We start from the raw sequence: 22,818 nt of genomic DNA, 5'->3' as shown, positions 1-22,818 counted from the left end.
TCTCAGCCTTGAATGCATGAAATACTTTGTCTTCATCTTGTAGATAGCCGTTGCTGTTTCTGTCACTCTGTAATGTTGATGCTCCCAATTTCTCTTGCATGTGTGATGTCACTAGGGGGCACTTGGCTGTGGCTCTTGAGCTTGAGGAACCTTGGTGTGATTTTTTTTTTTTTTAATGTAAAAATTTGAATTGAAAATTCCTTTACTTTCTTACCTGAGAATAATTCTCTTAAGAGATTAATTTGAAGTCTGTTTTGCTCTGTTTTTCTCTCTTGCTTTATTTCTTTTCTCTTTGTACCTCGTTCCGTACTGTATACAGTACTTAGCAAAAGATGCTATGGGCTGAGTATGGAATTGGGAAACCAACTCTTAATCTTCTGGATCTTGGTTCTCAGTTCTGCTCTTTGATTTATCTTGCAGCTTTATGAAATTATATTTTTTCTCTTCATATCTTCTGAATTTGAACTAATATTTATCTTCTCAAGAATTCATTAAGTTTATGTGGAAATGGTAATAATAGTCATGAAAGTGTGTAATATTCTGGTTGGTAAATGAAACTGTCAGGCTCCCAGACACAGCTGATCACTTACTTTTATTTTTATTGCTTCCCTTCTTACATTTACCATTCATTTTCTGACCTTTAGCAGTTGATATCTGCAAGTTTCTCTTCCACTTCCTCATAATTTTGCTGTAAGTAACTAGCAATTTAATGTACTACTTTTGACTAAAAATTTATCTTGAGAGCATTGTAGCTCATTTAATCCAGACCAGGAAGACAAATTAGGATTCTAATGGCAATCAACTCCTTGTTACAATCATGTAGGATCTTGAAATGACAATACACCATCAACGTCTTTGTAATGTAATTGAATTTCCTGAGCTGTTTGTAGTTTCAATTTAAAACATAGCACTGATTTTTTCTTTTTTTTTTTTTTTTTTTTTTTTTTTTAAATCATGAAGCACTAATACAAATTGTTTTTCTTTTGGAATGCCATTCTGAGTTATGTGGAAGCACTTAGAGCTGTGGATACAATTTAGAGCAGTGTTATCTAGTGCACCTTCAAAATGTGTGCTTTGGAATTACTTTCCAGGTCTCTCTATGGTCTTAATCAAGGGAAAACTTGGGCTTATAGAGTACTACTTTGGACAATATCTTAAAAACTTTGAAGACTAAAAACAGGGCCATATCATAGAAGTGCCTTCATGGTATTAGTTTTGGATTCTGTTGCATAGTTGCATCATAAACACACTTTCCTCCTAAGACACCTTTACTGGTGTGGTGGGTTTTGTTTGGTTTTTAGTAGGCACGAGGGTGAAGACTGGTTCTGTGCTCTAATGTCAGGAATCTACATGATTCTAGTGTCTTAAATTAAGCTGCTTTGGTGGTTTTTTTGGTCTTGTTTTGTTTTTTTTTGTTTGTTTGGTTTTTATTTTGTTTTGTTGTTTTTTAAAGCTAATCAAGGATGCAAAAGTACAAACAGAGCCAAAGTAGTTTAGCTTTGTTTTGATTGTGATTAATCATCCTTGAGATAATTGTTTCTTATGCCTCTGTGGCCTATTCATGCTTGTGGGTTGCCTTTGTTTAAGGATTCCGGTGCAATGTAACTTTATTTCCAATTTAACTTTATTTCCAATTTTCTGTTCAGTTAGATAGTGCTGCAAGATAACTTGAAGTTGTCTCTGCAAAAAGTTTTCTGGGTTTGTTTATTTGTTTGTTTTCAACCCAAGAAGAGCTAGAACCTCTTAGAATTGTCATAAAGCTCATGTGGAAGTACCACAAATGGATCTAAGGGAAGACAAATTGTATTGTTAGAGGAAAATTTAAATATGTAGCTGATCAGGTCAGAAATTTACGTAGCCTTGTCACAATGCTGAATGTAGTCCTGTTCCTCCAAAACTTGTCAGAAATTTTGATCTGTGGAACTCTTCTGCATATGAGTCATGTCACCATTTTTCACCAATTTTGTTGTTGTTATGACATTGTTCAAATTCCAGTGCTACATAGTTCGATTACTTACCAAACTAGGACTCTTTGACTTGTCCTGTTTGTTTAGCTGAGTTGATGCAGTGCAAAAGAGGGAAAACCAGCTCTTTTGTTTTGGTTTTGCTTTTTTAAAATTATTTTGATCAGTCTTTCAAGAGGAGATATTGAAAGGGTTGAAAGGAATGATGTGACGCTTGTTAAGAATCGAATCAGTATTTTTAATAAAAGCTGCTAGTAGAATTCAGGTCCTGTTCTATCTGGGATAGTGTTTTCTGGGGCTTCTTACATGGTGTTGTTTTGTGTGATTTAGGATGTTGGCAAAGTTATCCCCATATTGCAGAGAGGGAAAACTTGGACTGTAAACGAGGAAATGAGCTAGAAAGTCACCAAGGCTGTGTTATGACTCACATATATTACAAGTGTTTTAGGCATCGGGTTGGTTATTGGAGATCTCCTGTCCATGGGTCCCAGAAGGAGGTTTTATTGCTTTGTCAACGAGGCTCCTGTGGAGGAAGGAAGGGCTGTGCACTCTGTAGTCAGGTGGGCAGGGTGATCTTTGACTGTCTTCAGCATGCACAGTGTTTTTTCCTTTGCTCTTTCAAGCATCTTAAACACAGGGATCTTGACAAAGCAATTTGACTCAAAACTGAACTGTGTAAAATACGAAGGGAAACAGGTTGTAGAAAGTAATTTGAGGGAATCCTATGTCTTGTGACTGCAGCCTATATGAGGATCACTGGCAGTGAAGATAAAGCATTTTGGCTGTACCACTGTGTACACTCTTTTCATGCTTGTCTGACCATCTTCTGATAGTTCTTGGAGACCCACCCACATGTACAATACTCGGATTGTTAAGTTATTACTAATATTTATTAGATACAATAAAAAAATACTCTTGAACTCTTTAATCTATCTGATAGTCAAAGCCTGAGATGCTGCTGCTGTTTAATTTGGAAGAAATGAAATGGCATGCTTTGTTGTTAGTGCTGGATACTATGCCTGAGAATGGACATTTTGAAAATAGAAGTTACTGGCTTACAAGATAAGTAGAGCCATGGCCGGAGTTTGTAATATTTAACAGTACTAATAATCTGATTCTCTTCTTTTTTTATAGATAAGTTTGCTTGTGTTTTTGCATGTCAGTGGCATGCCTCATTGGTCACAACAGTTTTGTTTTTCATTTTGTTGTTTTTGTTTTGTTTTCCCAATCTGTGTTCTTTTAATGCAAAGTATATAGCTTGCACTGACCCATAACCATGTGGGTCATATCTGTTTTACAGTCAATGCATTCTGGAAGTTTTAAAGCTTGACAAAGTTACTTGGAGACAGAAGCTACCAGCACATGCTCTTCTCCTCTCTGGTCTTTTCTAGGGAAATTTATATGTGCATTCTCTCTGTGGATCCCAGACTGTAAAGGCAGAGACAGCTTTAATGTTTCACTTAATGTTGCCTCTTTCTTCATCAGTCACTTGAGACCTCTTTGGACAGTAAAATTGTCTGAAATTATTTGGACATTTGTATTTTTTTGATAGAACTCCTGTTATAAATAACAATTACTGATTGCAGATTTATTTTTTTTTTTTTAAATCCTTTTTAAACACTATTTTTTACACTGTTTCTGTATGCACACATCAGGAAAGGCTTTTAATGTTGGGCTCAGTACACAACCAAGAAGTCCTTAGGAGTGGTAATAGATTTTTTTTTTAGCCTGGGAGCTGAAGGCCACATAAAGTAACTTTTTTCCCTAATGCAGAATTAAGTAACATAAAGTAGTGCTCTTATACTCTTTGTATCAAAGCCAGCTGTGCTTCCAGAATGGTGGTACTGGAATCTTCACAAAAGTAATAATGACAAAGATGGGAGTGAGGGGAAGGAGAGAGAGAACACGAGAGGGGGACATGTTAAGAGATGGGACCATGATCTTTGTAAAGTGCTGAAGTTTCTCATTGGAATGATAAACCACTGTGTAATGCATAAAATATCTTGACATCCTTTCTATGTGGCAATTTGAATATGCTGCTTTTTATTCCTCTTCTCTCCCCACCTTTTTGTCAGTGATTTCATGGGATCCTGTACCCCTCTGAAGTATTACAATTCACTGCTTCACTTTGGTTTTCTAGAGGTTCAGCATCTGTAAAAGTGGCAGTTACCAGTGTGCTCGTGCCTCTCTGATGCTGGGAATTCTTAAGGCTTCTTCAAGGACAGCTGGCGCAGAGCAAATAAGAAGGCTTGGGTTTGGGCTGTGTAATGCTCTTCCAAAATTGTAAACAGCCCAGCATGTTGTCCTGAAATGCCCTGAAGGGAGAAAACTGTTAGGGAAGCAAGGCTGCCAATTGTAGAAAAATTTCTGACTCTCCACTTTCAGAATTTCTGTGGTGCCATGGACCACATCCAGAGCATCACCTAATCTCGTTGTTGAGCTCCACTTTTGGTTATACTGTTTAAAAACAAAATGAAAAAACCCCAATAACAAGAAGAAAACAGGAGAAATACCAATCCCAGAGCAGTTCCTTGTTTCTGTGGTCAGCTCTTTGTCAGTTGTGATAGCATGGGTATTTATAATAGAAGCTGCTACTGAATCAGTCCACCACTTGCTTGGACAGATTTGATTCAGTGAGCTGCAAGTTTTCTTTATGCTGAGGCCCGAAAAGTATTTTCAAATGCAATACATTTCATGTAAACTTTGTTAGTCAGGTGGCTACTGGGTAGCTATAAAAATGGTTGGTACTTCCATGGTTTGTCTGCTAATGGTATTTAATAACATGCTGTCATTATTTGGCTTCTTGTATTTGAGCAAATTGTTTGGAATTGGTGGGTATATTTACTAGTTTAGAGAAGGAACTGGCTCCTTAAAAAACAAAACAAAACAAAAAACCAATCAACCACAAAACAAACACCAAACCCCAAACCAGCCCGCCACCAAAGATCCGAAAACAACAAACCAAAACTGAATATACGATCCGATAGTAAGGTTAAAGGCTTCCTGCTAAAGTGAGCGAAGGTAATGCTGTATCTACACTGCATCTGTTTCTCCATTTGAAGGCTCTAATTTTCTTTGCCAGCCTGAAGTGTTGCTGAATGTGTCACCAGCTTGTGGAGAGTGGCTACTGTATTCAGGCTAATTCAGATGAAAGAGTAAACTTTCTCCTGACAAAGCATGAATAAAGCTTGGCCCTCAAAGAGGTCCAGGGTAACAGTGGAGTGCCAGCCCCTCTCAAGAAGGATGCATTCAGTGTTTTCTGAAGAGCTTGTGGCTTTTAAAAATGTTGAGCAGGTACTGTGTAGGCAGGCACTGAAGCCTTGAGTTTGTTTTCTTTTCAAATGGGATAAAGAAGTGAGTCAGAAGAAGCTGAAAAAAAAGAGGGACAGTCCCTGAGGGAAAAATATCAAATGCGTAGGAGGCTCACATAGGAAGTGTTTGTTACATCCCGATGAGTTCAAGAGATGAGTACACATGTGCAAAGATTCAGATAACTTATCTGAAGGTAGGTACTTGATTTTATATAGTGAAGATGACTTGCTCTTTCAGTAACGTGAATACAAGATATTCACTAACTGCAGTTGTAGGTGTTATCTGTTTCTTTATTTTACAATATGTAAACTTGTTGGTGGCATAAATAAACATAAAGATGTTTGTTAAACCTCTTGATTTCCTTGTTGCTATTGTTCTTCAAGGAACATTAGTCCTTCTGATGAAACTGAAATGCTCCCAAGTTGTCAGAGATTGGTTTTTCTCATGAGTAATTGGGTTATCCTCCTTGTAAATTATCAGGATGTCTTAAGTTATTTAGGTTGTTCATCCTTTACAGCTATCAAAAGGCTATTCCAAAGCTTAGTGTTTGAGACCTCTTCAAACTTGCACCTTATTCCAGATGCAAGCCTGGTCTTCCATTTGTGTCCAGTTTATATATTTCTTTTCAGGCTGCTGTAGTCTTTACTCCTTGAATGCACTCATACGGGATATTCAGCTACTGTCTTCTTAATTTTACTAGACAAAACTAGACTTATAGCTTCCTCCTGTAAAACTGGCTTTTTATTGCCCGTATTGTTCTGAGCTGTCCTTCCCCTCCACACTGCTCACCATCTGAATCCAGTCATGTCTGAACACGGGTAACTGGTGCTGTTTGCAGAATCCAGATGAGGATTTATTAATGTTTAGTGAAAAAAGATTTTTGATTTAGTGATTCCTGTATTATATAATGCTTTTGGCTGTATTTATTCCAGTTATCCTTGTTCTAGTATTTTTGAGCCTGGGCGCTTTTAATCTGTACAGTTGCTTTTAAGAATCTGCTTGCAGCATGACATCTTTAGGTTTTGTATTGCTTTCCAGTAAGGCTTTTATTTTGTCAAATAATTCCTACCTAATGTTTGGCTGTCTTCAACAGATTCTCGAAAGAAGGCTTATTTTACACTACAGAGTTTCTCTAAAATAGATGATCCCCATGCTGTTCACATTAAGCATCAGGGAATTTCCAGCTAGCTTGAATTTCTTGGTGGTGAATTTCTTTCCTAGGAAGATGGATGCCTTTACTTGTTCACCACTTCAGTACCCTTTATTATATTTTTACAAATGAAAACTGGTCTGCTTTATTAGAACGCCTTTTCCTGGCTTATCTCTCCAGACAGCCCCTCCCTGCAAGCAGCAGCTGTCTTAAATCATCTACTCAGGCGTTTTTTTTTAGGGAGAGTGGGAGGAAAGAAAGGTTTGCTAATAACTATTCTGAGTTCTTCTATTTCACAATTCATCTCTTCTTGTGTACGTGAACCTTTTTTTCCTGTGTGTATTTTTGCTTTTTTAAGTTGCAACTTCCTTCTCTATTGAATATTGATGGTTTTGTTCAGTGTAACATGAACTGAGGAGTATTTATTTTCAGATCTTTATGTTCTAAAGAGATGACAGAGTAGTATGTGTGCTCTGCTGGGATCAAAAGGTAATAGCATTGCAGCAGCAGTTCTTGTTTTATGTATTCTTAGAAAATTCTTGTTTCTGGAGGGCTTTGATGGCAAATTCCAATGTATGAGACCATTCAAAAGCTGTGTAACCTGGTTGCTATTAGGGTTGCCATATTTAGTTCTTTTAAAGAGTGTTTATTTTTTTTTTTTCTAGAAAACAGGTATTAATGCTTTCCTTAGAGGCTCAAAGTGTACTAAAAGCATTAATCTTTACTGTTGTGCATTACTTGAATGAACTGTTGTTCTAAGAACATTGTAAATGGAAAGACGATGTGCAAACAGACAAAATGAATCATCTTGATGGAGTTGGCCAAGATACTGCTGCAGTGTATAAGGTTTCGGTCCAATACACGGTTTTGTATATTGTTAGCAATCATGATGGAGTTGGAAATAATTTGGGCTTAAGGTCTATCAATTGTCTGACCTTTGCAGTGATAATAATTCCTATTACAAACATTTTAATAGTTCCTTGGAGACTCCTTTGTTGTATTGTCAGTTTTTTAACACTGTTCCTCCAGGTATCAGTCAGCCTTCTCAGATAGGACCTAAATCTTGAAGGTGTAAAGACTGTCTTTTCATAAATCTTTTTCGCTATTATATAAAGCAAGAAATGGAGTGAAGAGAAGGGAAAGAGTTTCAAGGCCAATTTTTTATTCTCTTTAGGTGTGGTATGCCTAGGGCATGTGTACAAGGAAAGGGCTGGATGCTTTCAAAAGCCTTTCAAAGTAATCTTTGGCTACAGAAATGTAAAAATTTGGCTGCAGGAGAGGATAGGTTTGGGTTTTTTTTTTTTTGTTTTTTCTTTTTTTCCCTCTTAAATCTAGTGTTTCAGGATTTAAGGCTCTCACTATATCCAGGTGATCAAAGTAAAAAGCTGCCTTCCTTCTCTTTCTCTTCTCTTTGTAGGTTTCCATGAAGATAAACAATTGAAATGTGGGCAGCTTATTTGTAGCTTGGTGGTGGTTGTCATCTGGAACCTCCTGCTGCCTCCTCCCGGTAGTTGGTGTCACGTTGGCTGCTGAGAGCCATGAAGGTTGTACCAGAGAAGAATGCTGTCCGCATCCTGTGGGGTAGGGAACGGGGTACCCAAGCCTTGGGTGCTCAGCGTCTCCTGCAGGAGTTGGTGGAGGATAAAACTCGATGGATGAAGTGGGAGGGCAAGGTAAGGTTGTGAGATAGAGATGCATAGCTTGATCTGGAGTCGGGGGAGGCAGAGATTTGAAATAAATTGGTTCGTGATTGTACATTTGATGTGCTTTCTGGCTCTGTTCAGTTCCTGCAGTGATGTGATACTAGGTATGTTTCTACAGTGGGTTCCCCTTGTTGTCTGTGTGGTTTACAGTTGACGTATGATCGTATGACACTTGCAACACTTCCTGCTTTGTTGGCTTTTTCAGAAAGTTGAGTTACCAGACAGTCCACGCTCCACCTTCTTGCTGGCGTTTAGTCCAGACAGGTAATTAACTCCTAGTTCGTTCCCTGTTTCAGCAGTCTCCTTACACTTACAAAAGTGATGGAGGCTTGTGCCCATTGAGTTGTCCAGTCCTGAACAGCCGAGTGAAACTTCTGGTTCCTGATGTGCGTGGATGGAAAGTACACACCTTCCTAATCTCACAGCTTCAAGCAGAGTTGGTGTTTGATTTCTGAGGTACCCAAGCGATGCACAGTTCTAAGGAAAAAGGATCTGTGCGGCCACCGTGCGATTTTGTAAGAAACTCAAGAGAGTAAAAGGTGTTTAGCCTACCATGCCAAGTGATGTGGCTTACCCACTGGGATATCTAGGACTAAAGAACAGAGCAGAATGATGTGTGTATTGGAAGCAGAAATGGAGATGGGATCTCTCTTAGTGTCACTTGATTTGACAGTGGTTGAGATGGTGTGGAGAACTGGGAATATTTATTTGCCCCGAAATTGTCACTCAGGAGCTCCTCCTGAGCTGCATGTTTACTCTGACTTTCAAGGTCAAATTTGTGCTTGTGGATCAGATGAGCTCATGTTTGCATGGGCCCTGAAATCTGGCCACAGGAAGCTTTGTGACTGTTGGTGAAACAGGAGCCTCTTACCCTTTGAGTGTGAGGCTCTGTGTGGGAGAGCTGCTGGGTTAGGTGTGAAGAGACCCTGTTGAGATGACACTAACCACGGTCTGGTTTTGCCATACTCTTATCTTGCTAATGTTTGTCCTGCCTTCTGCCTTCCTAGGACCCTAATGGCTTCCACACATGTGAATCACAACATCTACATCACAGAGGTGAAAACGGGCAAGTGCGTTCATTCCTTGGTTGGACATCGCCGCACTCCCTGGTGTGTCACTTTCCATCCCACCATCCCAGGCCTCATTGCTTCAGGATGCCTAGATGGGGAGGTTAGAATTTGGGATTTACATGTAAGTCCTTCCTGAAACATATGTGCCTTTGGTGTTTGGTGGGTGGTGACTTTTTTTTGGTCCGAGTTCTTTCTAAATGTTGCCTGATCAAAGAAAGTTGTTTGGAAGCTTTGCTGGGACCTGTCTCTAAAAGCATAGAACAGATAATAGCTATCCTCTCCTGTCCAGAGAGAAGGGGACAGATTCTTTGTTCAATCCTGCTAGGCAAGTCATGTTCCTTAGCCTTGCCTGTTTATTTTATAAGAGCGATACAGATAATGCTGGAGAACTTTGTGCAAGGTGCCTGTTTAGCTTATGTGAAAGATGTGCTCAGTGGAATGAAAAATGGCACATCTGAACTCTTCATTAGGGGAGCTGCTGCTCTGCCAGTTCTACCTAGTCTGATGATTGGCACAGAGACAAGGTGTATACGTTTACCTGGTCACTTTGGAATGCAATATTTTACAGGCTGCTTGAGACACACCTACAAAAATACATTTGTGGTCATTGTTGCAGATAGTGTTGTGTTCTAGACATGACGCATGACCTCGTATGAGTTAGCAGTTCTTGCCAAGAAAGCATGTTGCTTCCATGCTCTAGGCTGAGCCCTGGAGAGATGACGCATACATGGAAATCTCATGATCTCAAACTGTGTGATAAACTGCTTGTGATTCTTTATTCCTCACCCAGGGTGGAAGTGAGAGCTGGTTCACAGATAGCAACAATGCCATTGCGTCTCTTGCTTTTCATCCTACGGCTCAGCTCCTGCTGATTGCAACTGCCAATGAGATACATTTCTGGGACTGGAGTCGCCGGGAGCCTTTTGCAGTGGTGAAAACAGCCAGTGAAATGGAGCGGGTCAGGTGAGTTCTTGCTTCTGGGGGAAGAGAATACTTGTATGTGAAAAGTGGTCAGATTTGGGGAATGTGAGGGATTCCTCTGGGATGCTGCACCCTTTGCGCTGAGGCTGTGGAGAGAAGCATTGGTTGCAGCTTTTTGACTCAGCTGGTAGAAAAACATTTCTATGCACAGAAAAAGAAAAAAGATAAACAATTGGAGATAATAAGTTAGCTTGGTTGTTCATGTTTGTAATCTGACATGTGCCAAATAAATGTCCAGGATCTACTTCATGTTGCTTTGTATGCTTAGTAGTTAAACTTGTCAGCTGTAAGGATGAGAGAACCCAGAAGGTGTTGGAAGAGAGTGCTGAGCTATTACTTTGGTGCAGTTGTAGAGGAAACTGTATTGCTGGAAACTTGATGCCTTTTTTGAACAGTTTAAACAGACAATGATGTAACATTCAAAGGAAGTTCATATCTCCCTTTGTACCAAATTCCAGTTTGTTATATGTATGTCCATATCCCTTAAAATTTCCTAGCTATTTCAACTGATACAGCAGTGCTTGCTTTCAGCTTTTAGCTTCTATGTAGTGTTGCTGCAGACTACAAAATAGCTGCAGACTATAAAGTAGCTGCAGTCTTTGGCTAGATGAGTATATCTCTTCTTAATGTCTAAACTTTTTGATGTCCTTCAGAAGAAGATGATGTCAATGTAATAATGTTCTCATTGCGAGCATTTCACGTAGGAATTTTTTCCCTGCTGTGCCCAGCTTCTTGTGTCAGTGTGGAATGTGAACTCATGATTGACACTCTGGCTCTGCTTTTGTTTTAGGCTGGTACGGTTTGATCCCTTGGGACACTACTTGCTCACAGCAATTGTTAACCCTTCTAACCAGCAGGTAAGAGGAATGTCAGGACCTGAAACACTGGAATAGGCTGCCCAAGGAGGTTGTGGAGTCTCCTACTCTGGAGGCATTCAAGACCTGGACACATTCCTGTGTAACCTCATCTTGGTGTTCCTGCTCTGGCAGGGGGATTGGACTAGATGATCTTTTGAGGTCCCTTCCAATCCCTAACATTCTGTGATTGACTGACTAATTACAAGATGCTCTACATACATTAACCCTAGTGTATTCCTAAGCAGCCTTGTGCTTTTCTAAAATCCTGGAGTCCTAAGCAGAGTTCTCTGACTTTAAGTGGTCACATGAATGTTCTTGTGTTATGTGCAGGGCTATTAAGGAGCTCTCCACAGTATGTTTATTTTGCCCTCACTGTCTCATTAGTGGTGGGGCAGGTGTCCCAATGGCCCTGCTCTTTCAGTTCTTTTGTGACATTCTGCAGGATTTAAACCTACACGGGGTACTAACAATGCTCCCCACAGCTGCTGACCCTCAGATGCTGAGGCTTCTGTTGGTATGAACACTCTATTGTCAGAGCTCACTGGACTGTAGGAAAAAGTTGTCTGGATCCATAAAATGAACTTCGAAATAAAGAGTCAGCTGATTTCTTGCAAGTCAAGGCCTCTAGGAAGGGAGTTACCGCATCCTTTAATCTATCTGGGGTGATAGAGGGCTTTCTGCTGTTTATGTGGAGGTATAGGATTTTGCTGTGAGATGGCTGAACTTTGATTGCTTCCTTCTGCAGAGCGATGAGGAAGTGGAGATCTCCGTGGACAGCACAGAGATGCCGCATTATCGCCAGCGCGCTATCCTTCCATCTCAGCCTGTGAGGCGCACACCCCTCCTCCACAACTTCCTGCACATGTTGTCCTCCCGCTCCTCTGGCATACAGGTGGGAGAGCAAAACAGTGTTCAAGACTCTGCTACCCCATCCCCTCCACCGCCTCCACCACCACCTCCTCCGCCTCCAGCCAGTGAGAACACAAGGGCATCTGTCTATAACAGGCTCCGGGAGCGAGTCAGCTACCCCACAGCAGAGTGCTGCCAGCACCTGGGGATGTTGTGCCTTTGCAGCCGATGCTCTAGTGCAAGACTTCCTTCTTCTCTCTTCCCTCACCAGGAAAACGCACCCTCCACGTCTTCTGGGGCCACTGGCACTTCCTTCTCCTCTGTGCAGACAGAGCCTTATCAACCCCCAGAGCAGGCATCCGTAGCGCAGGAGGAGCAGGGAATACTTAACAGGCCCTCTGCTTTCAGCACAGTTCAGAGCAGCACTGCTGGCAACACCCTGCGCAACCTTAGCCTGGGCCCCACGCGGCGGTCCCTCAGTGGGCCCTTGGCAGGCCACCAGTCCCGGTACCAACAGTCTGCGAGAGAGATGGCTTCGGGCTTAGGCGGGTCTGACTGGTCCAGGACAGTGCTGAACATGAGCTCTCGCTCAGAGCTGGAAGCCATGCCTCCCCCTAGGACCAGTGCCTCCTCCGTGAGCTTGCTGTCCGTGCTGAGGCAGCAGGAGGGAGGCTCCCAGGCATCAGTTTATACCTCTGCGACAGAAGGGAGGGGCTTTCTGGCCCCCGGGGCTGAGGCGGACAGTGGTGGTAGCGCTGGTCCGAGCAATCCGGCCAGCATCCGTAATGAGCTCCAGTGTGATTTGAGGCGATTCTTCCTGGAATATGACCGGCTTCAGGAGTTAGATCAGGGGATTGGTGGGGAGCCCAGCCAGTCGCAACAGGCTCAAGAAATGCTCAACAACAACATTGAGCCTGATCGGCCGGGTCCCTCCCATCAGCAGACTCCACACAGCAGTGAAAACAATTCCAATTTGTCCCGGGGTCACCTGAACCGCTGTCGCGCTTGTCATAACCTGCTGACCTTTAACAATGACACGCTGCGCTGGGAAAGAAGCACGCCTAGCTACACACCAGGGCAGGTCCAAAGCACGTTTGAGGGTGTACCTCCAAATACCAGCCAGGTGCAGCCTGCAGAGAGAACCGAGGGCAGAGCTCCTGCCTCTAGCAGGCTGCAGCTGGGCAGCTCTTCCACCCCGCAGGAGGAGAGGACCGTGGGAGTGGTCTTTAACCAGGAGACGGGGCATTGGGAAAGAGTTTACAGCCAGTCGGCTTCAAGCAGACCTGGGAATGTATCACAGGAGGCCTTAAACCAGGAAATGCCTGAGGAAAGCTCAGAGGAGGATTCACTCAGGAGGTAAGATATATGCTTGACATTCCTCCTCTATTTTTTTTTTTTTTTAAACCTTTCCCATCTAGTCTGAGTTTTTGAGTATTTTCAGAGCTAAAAACCTTTTCTTGTGTGGTCTTTATGGAGATAAAAATAGAGATGTTGCACTGATGTCTATTTTAGCTGCCACTGTTGTGCTGCAGGTAGGTTTTGAGGGTGTCTGAAGGTTGTAAGGACAATCACCAGAGCTCTCAATGGGAAAGGAGGATGGTAGGCAAAAGGACAGGCTCTGGCAGCAGATGTCTGGGGTGAGCTGTGCTCCTGGTGTTTCCCAGACACTGCAGAAGGGTGAGAACACAGGATGTGCTACACTGTCCTTTGTGGCCCCATGCCACATACATGCTGCGCATGGAGAATCTGCCCAGAGTAGGCATGGAAAACTGAACACAAGTAGTGAGAATTGCTTTCCTGAGTGTTGTGTCTTGTTGAGGTTGTGGTTAAGTTGGAAGGGTTAACAGTCATTTCCTTGATGTTGCCATACAGGGCAAAAAAGGTCCAAGTTCTTTGTCAGTGGTTTGGGCATATACCTTAGTTGCGAGTGTTTGACCAAACCCATTGCCTTTGATAAAGAGGCAGGTTTTGAAAGTGGCTCCCATTGACTCAAATCTAGGGTGAGCTGGTTGGTGGCATATTAGTCACTGAAAATTTTAGGCGCTGCTGTATTGTTTTTTTAAGGTGATTCTTTTTAGGAAGAATTTTTTTTTTTTTTTTTTTTAAAACTTCAGATATGTTACAGGAAACAGAGTGAGCCAAATCAAACTTGCACCAGGAAGGACCTGTGCTTTGTGTTAAAAGTATCTCCACTCCATGATTCAGCTACATTGGTACTTGGGATAGGGTTTCCCTACTGGGCTTCAGTTTGCATCCTCTCTGTCAAGTGGTTTGTGCACTTGTCAGAGGAAAGGTCTAGTCCTGCTGTTTCTTCAAAATGGATGCTCTGTGCTTTAGGAAAGCAGCATTTCCAGGTTGGATGCAGATGTAACTGGCTGAGGAGGCTTTGCATGCAGGAGTGCCTGAGGAAAGGGAATTCTTTCCTTCTTCCTGCAGATAAGCTGATTATACTCAGGCTGGAACAGTGGCTGCCTTTCTTGTTGCTGTAGTTGCATAGCAAGTAAGTGGTTGGTGATCATGAAATTATTCATCTGCTTCTAAATCCTTGCCCCAGTTTTTTTTATAGCCTGCCATAATGAGAATCTCAAGCTGATTACATGGTAACTACTTCTTTCTTGGGCCTGGACTTACCTGCCATTAATTTAAATCAGATATCCTCTAGTCCCCTATTAAAGGGTAGAGAGGTGAGAAGGAGCTGACAAATTTAGCTTTAAAATGACACTTGAGTCAGTCCTGAATTAACTTGCTTTTGAAATACCTGTACAGGCTCATGTAATCTCCACTGTGTAGCTCGTTTACTAGACTAAGTCACTGTAATGTCAGAAATAATGGGGGCAAATAATGTTTTTATTTATCAAGGCTGTTGGCATGTATTTGGACAATGAGGTGTGGTGGGATCTGTAGATGTGATATTTTCTGGGAGAGTTGTATAATTTTAAAATAGAATCATAGAATAGTTTGAGTTGGAAGGGACCTTCAAAGATTATCTAGTCCAACCCCCCTGCAATAAGCAGGGACATCTTCAACTGGATGAGGTTGCTCAGAGCTCCATCCAGCCTGGCCTGGAATATCTCCAGGGATGGAGCATCTACCACCTCTCTGGGCAACCTGTGCCAGTCTCACTATCTTCATAATAAAAAATTTCTTTCTTATATCTAGTCTGAATCTACTGGTTTTTAGTTTAAAACCATTACTCCTTGTCCTATTGTAACAGGCCTTACTAAAAGTCTGTCCCCATATTTCTTACAAATCCCTTTTAAGTACTGAAAGGAAAAAATGACCCAAGGTGTCTAACTCAGTCCACCCTGGCATGCAGGAGCTGGATGAGTTGCTACCAAACAGCTGGAGTCCTGTGACTGAATTTCTGGGTTACTTGGCTTGTCATCCATGGTGGTTGTGCTGCCTGCTCAGTGGCTGTAGCATCTGTGCAGGGCTATTTGCCCACCTGGTCACCTGTGCAAACAGGTGCTTTTTGTTGAAACATTAGAGCGTGCAGTTCGATGTGTGAGCCTAATCCCAGATGAATTCCATGAATTTGCACAAGGTGAAACCTATAGTGAAACTCTTTTGGCAGAGACAGCCGAGAAGCTCATAGGGCTTCTTTTGTTTTCTGTCTCCTGCTTCTGTTATCAGACCTTTCTTAAGAACATGCATGGCAGCGGCTTCTGCTTCCCTTCTAACTGAAGTTAAGTGTAGAGTTGTGAGACAAGGAAGCTGGAAGTAGTAAGCAGTCTCACTTGCTCATGGCAATTTGCTTGAAGTAAAACTTCATCTCCTTTCCTGTTAAACATGTTGGGTGGACTTGTGGGGACCTCTGTGAAATCTTTCCCCCTAAAAGGAGCCCTGCATATGGGATAGCTATATCCTGCAGGTGTGATTTTTTTTTTTCCCTTCTCAAATTACTTGTTATATTTTTTTCCCTTATAAAGCAATAACAAGTCAGCAAGCACCCACTCACCTAATTTTTGCGTAGAATGAGCATTCTCAGATTCAGCATTCTTGTCTCTCAGACCTAGGGTGTGCTCTCTCAATGGGAAGTGCTGGAACCATTCCCACACAGCATAGTCCAAAACATCTGTTGACCTTTGCAGCTGCAGCAGTGTGCAAAGATGGTGACTAAGGTTTCATGAGATGTCAGCTGTGTAATGCTGAAAGTGCTTGGGAAATACAGGAGGGAAGGTAAGCCTTCAAGCCTGGGGGTACAGGTGGTAACTGCATAAACACTTTTAATTGATGTACCTATGGACCCCAGGTTAGTTCTTAGCATTGGGGGGTGTCTGTGTATTTGCTTGTAACTTGTTTTATATTTGGTTTTTCCTTGTCCGTCCATTAGGTGTCCTCATTGGGCAATTGAGCTCTATATACCAAGGCCAGCTGAAAAAAATGATTAAAAATTGGACCTGGAAACTCTGTGTGTATATTCTCATTCCTTGTCTGTGGGCAGGATCCATTCCTTGGCCTGTCTTGCCTGACTGAGAAGTAGCTTGCTGGGAAGACATTGCCATAGAGGGTCAATTAAGTTAACAGGTAGTTTAATGAAAGCTGTTCTTTGAATTCTGTTGATGCAGCTCTGTCAGCTGGGTAGGGAGAGAATTCTGCTCTTTCTACTGGTGCTGGGCTAATTGTCTTGGGCTAATCATGAAGGCATTAATAAGCATGTAATGAAGCTATTCCTGACTACCAGCTCTGGCACCTCTATTAGGAGGAATGTGTCACCGAGAGCCTCAGCAGTACAGCAGTCCTGTCACATTCAGCTTAGCCTGAAAGTAGCGTGAGTGTTGAGCTGTGTGCTTCTTGAAGCTACGTCATTGAGGTATGAAATTGGGGAAGGTTTATGGTCTACCTTAAGCAGAAGTTGGTGAGAAAGAGCTTCAACTTTTCTGAGGTTTTCCACACTGATTTCAATAATTCAAATGTAGGGTTTTCCCCTGTGGTTCTGTCGTTGCCTCACTTCTAACATCAAAGTGAAAAGAGCTTCAGAAATCCCTGAAGTTGTCATGTGAGATGTGCTGCATAAAACTGGTGATAGAAGCTGTTGGCAAGATCTGGATGGGGGAAAGATAATTGAGCAACAGATGATAGCTAGTTTAATTTTTCTATAACTTTCTGTTAATTAAAAAATGAGTTGAGGGAGCATTATTTTAATACTGTAATCGTAGTGAGGGAAAAAATCCTGTAAGTACTTTAAGCCATTGTTGCCGTGGGGGCCAATTCAGGTTGATAATGAAGAGTTGAACAGGGAATGAAAGAGAATTCTTCCAGTCAACTGCTTGTTTGAGAGGAACAAGAAAAATATACAATCCTAGCAGTGGTCTCCACTGAAATACATTTCAGGTCATCAGTTAATGACAGGTACAGTGCAATGTTGTTCAATAAAACTGATCCAGATCTTCAAATGCTACCTCTTTGGCTATTTTCATATGATGTAAGTGATATCTACAGAACGAATGTATTATGTCACAAAAAAAGAAAATCCTCGGTATTTACATCTAGTGTTGTTTCTGGGTTCTGGCATGGCATTGCAGGCGAGAGTCTTTCTAGAATGGCTGCAGGGAGCAAGTAGTGCCATGTGTGTCTCTGTTGACATATTTCAAGCCTTAACCTGTGGAACCTCTAGAAAGGGGAAAAAGAAAAATACACAAAGGTAAACTTATCACCTATGCATTCAAGATTTAGCTGCTTGAAACATACTAAGGGGGCAATTCTGGTATTGTTTTCCTGTATATTTCAACTAGAGATTTGAATGAATTACTGCAAATGAAAGATGAGCCCTCTCTTATTGCCAGGCAGGTTTGCATGAAACAAGTCTTTCATGAGGAAATGCTTATTATCCTTATTCTTCCATTAAGAAGCTTTGTCTGGTAATTATGTTAAACTTCTCTAACCACTCCAGTGCACTCATTTCACAGAGGGCAAATTCTGTAGGCTGTGATATAAGTAACTTCTGTGTGTATGTCTTATGAACACACAACACTTGCTTTGCTTCACCTGTTTAGTTTGGCAGACAAGATAGACTTGAAGTTATCTGAAAATCTGAGAAGTCTTTTGAACTGTCTGAGTGATAGTTTTGCCATGCACATAGGTAGGAAGGAGTGTATAAGGTGGAGGAATTTGTATTATCTGAGGACAATTGTATAAACTCCTTTATTTTGTTTGTGAGTGTATAACAGTGCAGAGTCCCTAGTGCCGTGCAAATAATTGACCTGCTGAAGTTGCACAGCTGACCAAAGGCATTGTGTTTTGATGTGTTTTAGTCTGTTGGATGCAGTGTGCACAAGCAACACATGCAGACCAGCTTCCCTGGAACCATGTTAAAGGGTCCAGGGTCAAATTTCTGTTTTTCATTCTGCCAGCTTCTGTCTGAGGATTGAGGTTGCTCCTGCCTGCATTCTTGCTACACAGTGTGAACCCAGTCTTTTTTCCTGAGCTAATATTGTGTGATGCTTTGCAGTCTAGGATTTCTCTCTAGGTGAGATGAGAAAACTATGGGATCGTGAATGTGAGCTTGGTTGTCTTGCCTTTCCCTTACAAAGGTATAAACACACTCCCTGGGGCTTTGCCTGTTAGCCAGATGCAGACCTCTGTGCCCAGCTCTTGTCAGGCATGTGAAGGCCTGAAGCCACACCAGGTGCAGTAGGGTGGAAGCAATGCTACTATTCTCACTTGCCTGGGCAGTACAGTGACTCCAGCTTGTATCACATCTCTCTTCAGCCTTGATGGCCTTTCTCGCAGCATGTAGCTCTCTATACATATAGCACACGTGGAAAGGAATGCCTAGTCTACTCCCTTTTGAATTTCTCAGATTTCATTTCCATATCGCTTTGCTGCCACAAGAGGGTAATGTTGCTTCTGCTCCTTGCTTTTCCTGTCTTCTGCAGAACCACAAAGTTTCTGAGTTCTTGTATAAAGAAAACAGGTAGCTTGAGGACCGCCCCCCTCCCAGTCCTAAATTGCAGCTTATCTCCTTAGTTACCATACATTTGCAAGTTCTTCAGTGTTTGGGAAAAGGCATGAATGGAGATCCTGAGGGGAAATGGCTCTAATACGGAGTGCAAGCAAGGGAACAGCTTATCCTCTTGGCTTTGTAAGGGCTTGAAAGGGACAGATGTGAACCTCGAGGTGAAGCAGGTATTTTGTCTCTCTGACATGCAAATGCCCCTGAGTTAGAGCTGTAAAAGACCAATTCTGCAGAATTCGACTGGACTCATTGCCTACCAACCTTGGAGCAGACATTTCTTTGCAGTCTGCCTTCTCAGAGGTTTTGTTTGCATTTCAATGGTTACTCATCCTTCCTCAGAAGACTTCCATAACACGGGGCTTATTTTCTGGAGGAATGGTTAGCAGATGTTGACCCCAATCTGGGTGGCCACTTTTTCCATGGAATTGTGTTTTCTTGTTCAAGTATGCCTTGAACTATTACCTTAATTTTTAGTCTTTTCCATAAGCATGCCCATGAATATGTTTGGGTTTTGTTTCTGATGCAAATAGGCATGGCTTACTCACGGCCATGAGGGGATGCCTCTTCCAGATCTAAATTGTAGATAGTAGTGTTGACTTGTGGTCTAACTGAGACCTGTCTGTGGTTAAAGTAGGTTGACAGGGTGGGGAAAACTTCCATTCCTGCCTGGCAATGGTGAGTGCTGTATGTAAAATGGAGAAGTGTAGTCACTTCTACAGCTTGTTCTTGAGTTCCTGCTGGAGCTTGAACTTCTGATGTGCTGCTCTGGTTTTTGATTTAGGATAATGTTACTATTTTTTCCCTAATTGCTTACAGCAGTGGTGGCTTCCTAATTTGAGTATTTAATATCTGTTGCGGCAGTGATGTGTTGATTTCACTGAAGAAGGGGGACATGAGGAGGAGGTCACACCTCTGAGCTGTGGAGAAGCATAGCAGCAGGATGGTGCTGGCTGCTCAAGCTGCACGTCAGTGGGAACATGGCCTGTGCCAAATCTAAGTGGACCTACCCAATATCATCTTTCCCCAACCATTATGTTCACGCCCATTCCTTGTGGAAACTCTTGCTAGCCTGGTGTCCTGGCGGAATCTGTGCTGGAGAACTTGCAGTAGAACAGCATTCGTCTACTGTCTGGGCTTGAAGCATGAGGAAAGAGAGGGACCTGTGATCTGACTCAGTAATACAACTGTAACCAAAATAGTGATGACTATAGATTTCTCCAGTTGAGCCATTCTGGTCTGTTGAACAGCTAACATGCATTTTAAACATTTTCCACATACGTATTTAACTGATTGCACTCAGCATTTTGTTTAAACTTATGGCATGTAGACCTCAACCGTGCTGTGGAAAGGAGGATTTTTCTGGCCAGAAGAGTTTATGCTATGCTGTTTTCAGTCATGATAAGAAATAATTCCAAAGATGCTTTTTTACAATTCTTGAAAATGATGATGGTAGAGGTAAGTAATATCTCAGTAGTGAGGAACAGTGGGGCAAATAAAAGTTATGGAGGGGTTTGCAGGCAGAGACAAGAGATTCAGGTTTGTGGTTGAGAAAGAGGCTTTAAGGGAGAAGGCCAAAACTGTGGAGTGGGGGAATGGTTTCTGGAAAAGTTAGCCTGTTCAGGAATGAATGAATGAAAACCTAATTTGTCAGTGCCAAGTGTAAAGTGAAGTGATAATCTGCAGGTGACACAAACATCTAGACATGATAATTAGCTGTGTTGATGGGTGAGATTTGCAGGCTGTGGACAAATGTGACAAGTATTGTTTGTTTGGCCTTTTCTAAAAATGAAAAATACAAGTCAGTTTTATCATGAGAATGTAACCACATCCTGAACTATAGGAGAAGCTGCTGTGATATCTAAATGGCCAGTTGATGTCTACATGAGCTCTGAGGTTATTGCTGCCACCCATCCAGCTTTGTGAGTTTTCTTTGCAGATCGAGCCTGTGGTCTCTGTGTGGGCAGGAAAGATTTTGTTTTACTGAAGTGGTAGAAGTTTGAGTTCTTGAATGTGATGGCAATTGTTATGTAGAAGAGCAAGTGAAAGCAGTGCCTGTTTTCTTGCACAAAGGTTCTTCCCCCTGCCTTTGCTTGTTTCCTGATTTAAGAATGCTGTAAGGTTGCTAGAGCCCTTTTACTTGATTACCAAGAGGTGGAGGGGGGAAAAAAATGATACCTTGGGCTTTCCCTCTTGCAGTGACTAATAGAGGTCACTCCCTGCTGCTGAGCTTCCCTGAGTACTTTGGAAAGCTGAGCATATTCAGTCTTCATCAAACTTGCAGAAAGGCTTAAACCTTCTTTACTTTTATTGGCCTGAATTTAGATATACAGCAATGACTGTAGCAACAAAAATGTATTTTTTTTTCCCATGTTACTCTTGCAGCAGTTTGACTTGCAAATTAAGCAGATGTAGAAAGAACTCTGCTTTCTCAAAAACCTTAATAATATTTCCCCAGTCAAACCACTTCCTTTCTCCCAGTTTTTTTGGTAGTCCAGGCCTAGCAATGAGGAGTTCACCTATAGAAAAAAATGGGCACACTTTTTTTTCTCTGCAGTCTCCAGGAATGGAGACCTGTTTCCTACAAGTGTTGTGGGGTTGTTCAGAACACTTGCTTTGTGTTCACCTGCTCTGACGTGGCAGCAAGGCAACGTGCTGAAATCGGATTCCCGTGATGTTTCTTAATGAGAATGGAAGAGGTACATGCTTTCAAATTGACTTAGTTTTTGCTTCTACTGAGGAGTAATGAGATCTGGAGTTGAGTGGTTTGTTTTGTTTTTTGGGATGGTGGTTTTATTTTTTTGTTCGTTTTTCCTTTTGAGCAAAGCTTGTATGAGATGACCATGCAGCAAAGATATTACATAAACACAGATTGCTTAGAAGTTGAAAGACGGCTGACTTCAAAAAGATAACTATTTGAGGATACCATAAAACACATACCAGTTCTTAGTTTTCCTACAGACAGGGAAGAAGTGTGAATAGCTTCCCCCTCCTGAAAGCCGTCCTTTGTTAGGTTGTCTGTCTCCTGTGCTGTCTGCACATGGCTTCGCTGTGGCCTCCTGATCCAACTGCTGCAGGATGGGCAGCAGGTCCAGACAAGCTCATTCAACCTGGAACAGTTGTTCCTGTTCCAATTTTTTTACTTAAGTGCATAGTTAATGTATTTGTAGTATTCTGTCTAGAGGATGATGCTCAACTTATGATTAATGGTGGTCTTTTACATGCTTAAGCTATCTAGCTGTGATTCCTAGAGCTTGTTGTCTGGCTTCAGAGAGGCAGTGTTAAAACAGTCTCTTAGTTTTGTTTTTGTTTTGCGTTCCTTTTGCCAAGAAGCAAGTTATGGGCAGGCTCTCAGACCTTCTATTTCAGGCCTACTTGCTCAACTAAAAGCTCTGTAGCTTGTGTGTAGCTCTGTGTAGATGTTGGCAGTATAGTGTGCCTCTTTTTTATGCTAATACAAGCCCTTAATCGTTAGATGTGCAATCACATATATTGCGTGTGTGCACTTATTCTTCACACTCTTTATAAATGCACACAGCATGGTGTGTCTTGCAACAAAGTGCCCTCATCCAATTATTTGCTCTTTATTACAGAATCTGTGCTGGAGAACTTGCAGTAGAACAGTGTGCGTCTACTGTCTGGGCTTGGAGCATGAGGAGAGAGAGGGACCTGTGATCTGACTCAGTAATACAACTGTAACCAAAATAGTGATGACTATAGATTTCTCCAGTTGAGCCGTTCTGGTCTGTTGAACAGCTAACATGCATTTTAAACATTTTCCACATACATATTTAACTGATTGCACCAAATGACTGTTTGTGTGCTGATGTAACTGACCCCCTCCCTTGCCCTTCTTGAGAAAGCACCTGCTGGAACTGAAGGCTGAGAATAAACAGGGTTCATTATCTGCCAGGAAACTGACTCATTTTTCTGCTTGAAATGCATTGGTATCAAATCCTTCCCCTGTCTTCATGAAG

The 22,818-nt window shown here is 41.9% G+C and overlaps 1 protein-coding gene across 4 annotated transcripts in view; it reads left to right on the top strand.

The window, feature by feature from the left end:
* Positions 1-22,818, top strand: part of AMBRA1 (autophagy and beclin 1 regulator 1) — a 134,075-nt gene that overhangs the window by 3,631 nt on the left and 107,626 nt on the right. The window contains exons 3-9 of one of the 4 annotated variants that reach the window (XM_080345376.1): positions 7,844-8,099; positions 8,335-8,393; positions 9,137-9,320; positions 9,990-10,162; positions 10,971-11,037; positions 11,783-11,929; positions 13,088-13,242. In XM_080345376.1, the coding sequence (XP_080201502.1) occupies positions 7,965-8,099; positions 8,335-8,393; positions 9,137-9,320; positions 9,990-10,162; positions 10,971-11,037; positions 11,783-11,929; positions 13,088-13,242 (920 nt within the window). In that variant the 5' untranslated portion in view covers positions 7,844-7,964. Of the gene's footprint in view, positions 1-7,567; positions 8,100-8,334; positions 8,394-9,136; positions 9,321-9,989; positions 10,163-10,970; positions 11,038-11,782; positions 13,243-22,818 lie in introns of those variants that run through there. The other 3 variants (XM_080345375.1, XM_080345373.1, XM_080345374.1) reach the window with 3 other exon arrangements.

The sequence above is a fragment of the Nesoenas mayeri genome (assembly GCF_963082525.1).
Source record: "Nesoenas mayeri genome assembly, chromosome: 5".
Lineage (NCBI taxonomy): Eukaryota > Metazoa > Chordata > Aves > Columbiformes > Columbidae > Nesoenas > Nesoenas mayeri.
The sequence above is the reverse complement of the archived record's forward strand: the minus strand, read 5'-3'. Positions and strand labels throughout refer to the sequence as shown.